Source organism: Cyclopterus lumpus, chromosome 6, assembly GCF_009769545.1.
Source record: "Cyclopterus lumpus isolate fCycLum1 chromosome 6, fCycLum1.pri, whole genome shotgun sequence".
Taxonomy (NCBI): Eukaryota; Metazoa; Chordata; class Actinopteri; order Perciformes; family Cyclopteridae; genus Cyclopterus; species Cyclopterus lumpus.
In genome coordinates this window covers 3,660,942-3,668,769 of record NC_046971.1, presented here as the reverse complement: position 1 = coordinate 3,668,769, position 7,828 = coordinate 3,660,942, and the positions used below count along the sequence as shown (strand labels likewise).

Here is a 7,828-nt window from a genome sequence, read left to right as displayed (position 1 = left end):
ATTTCCTGGAAATCTTCACAATTTGTAATTTTAAGCGGTTTTATTGTATCCGTGGTTCGATACCCCGACAACGCTTTGGATGAAACCCGCTGAGGGCCGAGGCCTCTCCGTCGTTATCTGGTGAAGGGGGCATCCAGCAGATTTGACCCCCCCGCCCTCTTCCTGTTTCCTCATCTCGTTAGTGCCGAAGCTTCTTTTCTTTCTTTTTTTCCTGCATTCGCTTTATTAGCTTCCTCACCTCCGACCGCTCCAGTTACACATCCACACCGCGAAAACATATTCCCCAAAAGGAAAGCAAATGGCGAGGTCCGGTGCTTCTCCTCGGTGCTTGCTCTTATCTTTTGCAGCCTTTTTGCTGGCGTCCGACTGCGAGCGGGTGAAAGGTACGTCGTCTGTGGTGCATTTCATTTAACACGCATGTCACAATGTGCTTTATTTCATGCGTGGCCTTTTGTGGCGGAAGGGAATATTTTAATATTTACAGGACTCTTTGGTTCAAAGGTCTCGGTCACTTTTCAGTCGGCTAAAGGTTTTCAAGAATGCATGATGAGAGTAAAAAGTGGAAGATATCAATTGACCAGGGGTTAGTCTGTGTCCTATGTGCACCAATATTATATTACTATTTGCTCTATATCAATACGTACTGTAAATTAAAGTGTCACGCTGCTTTTATAATCTTCTGTGTGTTTTGTTGCTGCATACTTTTAAAAATTTTTTTTTTTTTAATATCTGTATTCTGCTGCAACAACAAACAAGGAGCCGGCGGCGTCTTCATGCTCATCGAAGGAGGGAGATACACCTTCAACGCCACGGCGGCCGCGGCCGCCTGTCGAAGTCTGAACGTCACCATGGCGACCCGAGCCCAGATGGAGCGGGCGCTGCAGCGCGGACTGGAGACGTGCAAGTAGGCTGAATCTCCACTAGATGGGCACTTTATGTTTTCTCCACTAGATGGGCACTTTATGTTTTCTCTACTAGATGGGCACTTTGTTTTCTCCACTAGATGGGCACTTTATGTTTTCTCCACTAGATGGGCACTTTATCATGTTTTCTGCACTTTATCATGTTTTCTCCACTAGATGGGCACTTTATGTTTTCTCTACTAGAAGGGCACTTTATGTTTTCTCTACTAGAAGGGCACTTTATGTTTTCTATACTAGATGGGCACTTTGTTTTCTCCACTAGATGGGCACTTTATGTTCTCTCCACTAGATGGGCACTTTATCATGTTTTCTGCACTTTATCATGTTTTCTCCACTAGATGGGCACGTTATGTTTTCTCCACTAGATGGGCACTTTATGTTTTCTGCACTTTATCATGTTTTCTCCACTAGATGGGCACTTTATCATGTTTTCTGCACTTTATCATGTTTTCTCCACTAGATGGGCACTTTATGTTTTCTCTACTAGATGGGCACTTTGTTTTCTCCACTAGATGGGCACTTTATCATGTTTTCTCCACTAGATGGGCACTTTATGTTTTCTCCACTAGATGGGCACTTTATGTTTTCTCTACTAGATGGGCACTTTATGTTTTCTCTACTTGATGGGCTCTTTATGTTTTCTCTACTAGATGGGCACTTTATGTTTTCTCCAATAGATGGGCACTTTATGTTTTCTCCACTATGTTTTCTCCACTAGAAGGGCACTTTATCATGTTTTCTCCACTAGATGGGCACTTTATCATGTTTTCTGCACTTAATCATGTTTTCTCCACTAGATGGGCACTTTATGTTTTCTCCACTAGATGTGCACTTTATCATGTTTCCAACTTGTAGTCCTATTATTTACACTTTGTTTACTATTTTAACAGATTTGGCTGGATAGCTGAAACGATCGCAGTCGTCCCGCGACGTACAGCTGACGACAAATGTGGAAAGGGCAAAACTGGAGTGGTGACGTGGTTCGCAAGAGCAGATCAAAAGTTTGGTGTCTTCTGCTTCAATGCATCAGGTACTGTGTCCTACCTGTACTACCTGTACTGTGTCCTACCTGTACTACCTGTACTGTGTCCTACCTGTACTGTGTCCTACCTGTACTGTGTCCTACCTGTACTGTGTACTACCTGTACTACCTGTACTGTGTACTACACCTGTACTGTGTCCTACCTGTACTGTGTCCTACCTGTACTGTGTCCTACCTGTACTGTGTCCTACCTGTACTGTATTTTAGCATGTTTTCTCCACTAGAAGGGCACTTTTATGTTGTATCTGCCTCTGAGAAGGAACTTTTGCTGTGTTTCTCTCAAACATCTGTTGTTTTTAATCGTGTCTATCTCGTGTTTATTGTTTACTTTACTGAACCACAAATTGACCCTTTGGGGACATTAAATATTTACAAGTGTAAGTATATATCCCATGCGACTGAATGGCTGCCGTGTAAATGCAAACCTTTTGTTCCTCGCCACTTGCAGATTTAGAGGGAACACCAAACGGATCCACATCCGGTCCACACGGCTCCACTCAGCCCAGCACACCGACGGCTCCGACCCAGACCTCAAGACCTGCAACGACACCGCTCAGACCAGCATCCGGGTCTCCACCTTCAATGAAGCCAGTAACAACAAGAGCTCCCGAGGAGACATCTTTCACTTCCGCTCTCCTGATCCAGACGAGCCATTCGACGAGTGTCTCCTCCTCCTCCTCCTCCCCCACTCTAAAGCCTTTCTCCACTCATATTCTGACCTCTCTTTCTCCTCTCATCACCTCGAAACCCACCGTCGTCAGTTTGGTCTTTTCTACTTCTGCCTCCACTTTCTCTCTTTCCTCTGAGTCGGGGACGACGGGCGCCACAAAACCTCCACTGGGAAGTACGTCCTCGGCTTTACGCTTTTCATGTTTGTGTTCCAAGAAGAGGCAAAATTATCTTATCTTAATTAGCTATTTTAATGCTTTTATGTTGTTAAAAAAAATCTAATTCCAGCAACCTGTTCACAATCCAGTGTGCATTTCTTGAAAAGCCATTTTATTCTCAAGGAAAACATCTGATGAAAATACAAAATGTACTCTATTTGATATGTACTCCATAATTATAACCCATCTTTTTCTTGAATGACGCTGCAATAAGCTCATTTTGGCCACTAGGGGGCAGAAAAAAAACACCACAACAAGCTGACGCACACATCGTGGATACAAGTCATTAATGATTAATGTCAAAAACACAAATGATCAATTCATGTAAAAAAAATTAAAAAAAATACATACGAATAATAAATTCATGTAAAAACACAAATTACCCCAAATGCACACAAAAATAAACAAAACCCCAAAAATATCACAATAAAGCGTTAATACGGTTCCTAATAGATGGCTCAAGATAGATTGTAAAGAACTAGTGTGTTTCCACTACAATGGAAACCATTTGTGCCGTGTGGTTGTTATGATTTTTTAATGCTCATCCAAATATCAAGTATTTGAGAGCATAAATCAAAACAAAGGACTCAGGAATGAGTTTTGTCCTCCACCTCCAGATGTTCCCACGGCTCTCATCCTTCTCGGCGTCATCGCTCTGCTCCTGGCGGCGGCGGGCGGCGTCTGGTGCTACAAGCTGTGAGTCGCCTTGATTAAAAAAATTAAAATACATGTGCGATAACGATTTCAGAAACAGAAACTAATAACGATTTGTTCCAGGAGGAGAGAACGAGTTTGAACCGGATGAGTCGCTCTCCGCTCTCTCTAGAGCTTTGTTGTACTTTGAAGCAGGAGGCTTAAAACAAAGTACCTACTGAGTTTAATATGGGTTTTAAAATCTGTGTATATTGTTTATATTATAAATATATATATATATTGTAATAGCTTACCTGTATCTATATGTGCTGCTGCAGCAAAACAATGTCTATCTATCCATCCATTCATAATACTTTGTAGCTTGAGGCTTAACACTGATCTCCTTTTCTGAAAAACCTCATTAATGTAAATTAAGTTTAATATGCGCTTTAAATTTAATTTTTTTTTCTTCCTCAGGGATGTTTTGGCCTTCAGGTCTCGGGCGCCGCAGAAGGACGACGTGGAGACGGAGATGTGGAAGCACACCGACAGCGAGGTGGACCTGCAGAGTCGACACGAAGGGGAAGAGGAAGAGGACGAAGACGAGGCAGACAGGAAGTACTCCAGCGACGTCACTCTGTGTGTGAATCCAGACTTCAAAACAAACCCCTCACAGTAGCTTTACGATAGTGTTGTTCAATGTAATTGTAAATATGAACATTTTATGGCATTTTTTTACTCCAAATCGTATTGTTACTGGTTGAAAAGCATCAATTATTCAGTGCGTATGATTTACCTTAAACGTGTATATAGTTCCTACTTTTAGTGGTGGAAGTACATACAGTAGTACGCTATGCAAGTACAACTCTGAGGTACTTGTACTTAACTTGAGTAATTCCATTTCATTTTGTTATACTTTATACCGTAATATTAAGCTTTGCACATCACTGCATTTATTTTTATAAATATACTTCCTCGTTCGTTTACAGCTTCAGATCTTAAACACAGAATATTAATCAACATATAAAATGTAATATGATAGATTAAACCAAACAGCTTTGACATTTAATTGATGAGCACGTTAATAAATCAATAACTATAATTCAGTATCTGTATTATTCTGAAATGGGACATTCTGCACAATGACACATATTACTTTTGGTACTTTAAGTATATTTTGATGCCAATACTTTTACTTGAGTAAAAAAACATAACATATTTCCTATTTTTACATAAGTAAAATATCTAAGTAAACTTCTTCACTGCTAGTTACAATCTTTGATTTAATTAGTATACAACTGTTTAATTAAATAAAAAAACATTTCATTAATGTGTCTTTAAATGTTGAATAAATAAGATTGATAGAAAAAACACCTTTGACTTTTTCTTACTTAGCAGCAGAGAAGTATATATTTGAGAGAATATAAAATACAACTTAAGCACAACAAACAATACGACTGTAAACAAGTCGTTGACTTTCCCAAATACAAGAAAATGTGATTGAAATCATTGCAAAGAATATAAATGTACCACTCTCGATGCTATGCTAAGCTAAGCTAAGCTAAGCTAACCGCCTCCTGAGCGTGTGCACCTGGTTGAAAGCGGTACAGTAAAAAAGAAAATCAACAACAACAAAATACATGGTGTCAACAAGATGTCAACAAAGCATTGAGCCTTAAATTACAAACATAAACATTCGGTTAAAAAACCGCATTCGTGATGTAATCGGAGCGATACCGCCACCACGCCGCAGAGTGGCGCTGACGAGCCATTTGAGAATCTACAACAAGAAAAGGAGCGAAGAAGAAAAAGAACGTCACGTGACCAGAAACACACACACACACACACATATCCCCCGCCTCCCCCCTTGAGTGCTAGCCGCGATGCTGCTCCGAAGCTAACATGCACACCGTGGAGGAGTCTGCGACTAACACGTGAACGTTACTACAACAACAACAACAACAACAACAACAACAACAACATGCGACGTCTGGGCGCCGTTCAGCAGAAGATACCGTGCGTCTTCCTGACGGAGGTGAAGGAGGAACAGTCGCGGAAACGGGACCGCCAGGTGAGAGGTCCACGGACCAGGTGAGACGTTCACGGACCAGGTGAACGTGAAGACAACAGAGCACCTGCCGACGGGTTTTTAGTAGTTGCGTTGAAGCTCGGGTTGCCATTCACCACCATCCCCCTTTGACATTACCTGTTACTGAACGGGCACCTGCACAGAAATATGAATGTTGGATTAATTAATAAATACACATTATACTCAAAAGGTTTTTACGTTAAAAATATTTATTTGCATCACTATAAATCAGAAAATTCACAACAAAACTATTTTCTCCATGTTTTTATTAATAAATGTGTATAAATGAGGCTCTGTATGCTGTGTGAACTAACCCCTCTGCATAAAGCTTCATAATATATAGTTTTTATTAATAAATGTGTATAAATGAGTCTCTGAATGCTGTGTGAACTAACCCCTCTGCATAAAGCTTCAGAATATATAGTTTTTATTAATAAATGTGTATAAATGAGTCTCTGAATGCTGTGTGAACTAACCCCTCTGCATAAAGCTTCATAATATATAGTTTTTATTAATAAATGTGTATAAATGAGTCTCTGAATGCTGTGTGAACTAACCCCTCTGCATAAAGCTTCATAATATATAGTTTATATTAATAAATGTAGTATAAATGAGGCTCTGAATGCTGTGTGAACTAACCCCTCTGCATAAAGCTTCATAATATATAGTTTATATTAATAAATGTAGTATAAATGAGGCTCTGAATGCTGTGTGAACTAACCCCTCTGCATAAAGCTTTATAATATATAGTTTTTATTAATAAATGTAGTATAAATGAGGCTCTGAATGCTGTGTGAACTAACCCCTCTGCATAAAGCTTTATAATATATAGTTTTTATTAATAAATGTAGTATAAATGAGGCTCTGAATGCTGTGTGAACTAACCCCTCTGCATAAAGCTTCATAATATATATTTATGAATGAAAGTAAAGTTTTAGTGGATGTAAGAGCTGCAGAAGATTTCTGGATCAGAGTCTGAGAACAAACTAATTTAGAGAAAATGTCCTTTTTAAAGAGACGTTTGGTTAAATTAAGACTCTACGGGGGAATAAGGTGATGTATTAATAGATAAACATGAAACTTCACCAGTGGATTACTGTTAAATACATTGTGTATTTATTAAAATGGTTTTCTTTCCTCTACTCTGAACGGTGAAATGTTCTGGAAACAAAATAGCCCGAAATCTAAACTGTCGAGGCTCGCTAGTGTTAAGAAAAAACTATTTAAAATAAATGTACACGCATAGCACATCGCTACTTGTTAATCAAAACTATTTCATTAAACATTTAAACGGATGATTTATTCTTTAAAATTAAATACGTGACAGTGATATTCAGATGAAGGGGTCGAGAGAAAACACTTGCGATGCCCTTTGAACTCATCACCTCTCTCTCTCTCTCTCTCTCTCTCTCTCTCTCTCTCTCTCTCTCTCTCTCTCTCTCTCTCTCTCTCTCTCTCTCTCTCTCTCTCTCTCTCTCTCTCTCTCTCTCTCTCTCTCTCTCTCTCTCTCTCTCTCTCTCTCTCTCTCTCTCTCCAGCAATTTCAGGTTGTTGCCACAGCAACCGTGAACCCCGTTGCCCTGGAGGCCAACGTCGACGGTGCGCTCGCCACCGAAAAACTAGACGGCACGTGCTGCTACGTTACGGTTTATAAAGGTGAGCGGTGACGACTACCACCCGCTCTCTCTTGAGCAAGGCACTGGAGAGCTTTGTGTTCGCAATATGCCCCCAAAAAAATAATGATTTGTCGCCTTTTTCTGCTTCATATTTTGTATTATTTAAATATGTTACTTAAATTTGGCATCTACAAAAAACGTATTTGAAAGGAGGAACAGCGAAGGGGACTTTTTGTTAATCTCCTTCCTGCAGGGCGACCTCACCTCTGGGCTCGACTGGACCGGAAGCCCAACAAACAGGCGGAGAAGAGGTTCAAGAAGCATCAGCACGCTCCCCGCGGCTGTGACGGTATTTCAGCTGCGGGGTCCTAAAGCACACGTGGAGCTTTATTGGGAAATAGAGTTTAGGATTAGAAAAGTATAGATTAAGTGTGGCGTAGTCTGTTAGAACACGCGGTTGTGATTGTGGGTAAAAACACGTGAATCTCTCGGCGTGAACGTTGCACGTCGGAGAGGTTGGACTTGGTTTTATTTGTGTTCATTGGGTTTTGGGTTCAGGTTTCTCGTGGACCGTGGAGGAGGACTTCAAGGCGGTGCCGGACACCTGGATCCCGGCTCACCGAGTCCAACAGCGCGACG

General features: G+C 40.6%; 2 protein-coding genes across 2 annotated transcripts in view; both read left to right on the top strand.

The window, feature by feature from the left end:
- Positions 1-220: 220 nt before the first annotated feature.
- Positions 221-4,628, top strand: lyve1b (lymphatic vessel endothelial hyaluronic receptor 1b). Its single transcript, XM_034535923.1, has 6 exons — positions 221-383; positions 757-904; positions 1,814-1,953; positions 2,414-2,809; positions 3,470-3,548; positions 3,963-4,628. The coding sequence occupies exons 1-6, from the start codon at positions 299-301 to the stop codon at positions 4,162-4,164; spliced, it is 1,050 nt and encodes a 349-aa protein (XP_034391814.1). The 5' UTR covers positions 221-298; the 3' UTR covers positions 4,165-4,628.
- Positions 4,629-5,316: 688 nt separating this feature from the next.
- c6h12orf29 (chromosome 6 C12orf29 homolog) overlaps positions 5,317-7,828 on the top strand; it is a 5,196-nt gene continuing 2,684 nt past the window's right edge. The window contains exons 1-4 of the mRNA XM_034535924.1: positions 5,317-5,556; positions 7,112-7,229; positions 7,443-7,538; positions 7,748-7,828. The exon at positions 7,748-7,828 is cut by the window's right edge and continues 36 nt beyond it. Of these exons, the coding sequence (XP_034391815.1) occupies positions 5,467-5,556; positions 7,112-7,229; positions 7,443-7,538; positions 7,748-7,828 (385 nt within the window). The 5' untranslated portion in view covers positions 5,317-5,466. The remainder of the gene's footprint in view (positions 5,557-7,111; positions 7,230-7,442; positions 7,539-7,747) is intronic.

Bases quoted from the DNA above. Each gene is read 5' to 3' on its own strand.
- lyve1b (XM_034535923.1), top strand. From the start codon at position 299: ATGGCGAGGTCCGGTGCTTCTCCTCGGTGCTTGCTCTTATCTTTTGCA. The intron at 905-1,813 runs GTAGGCTGAATC...CTATTTTAACAG, and splicing joins CGCGGACTGGAGACGTGCAA to ATTTGGCTGGATAGCTGAAA. The intron at 3,549-3,962 runs GTGAGTCGCCTT...TTTCTTCCTCAG, and splicing joins GGCGTCTGGTGCTACAAGCT to GGATGTTTTGGCCTTCAGGT.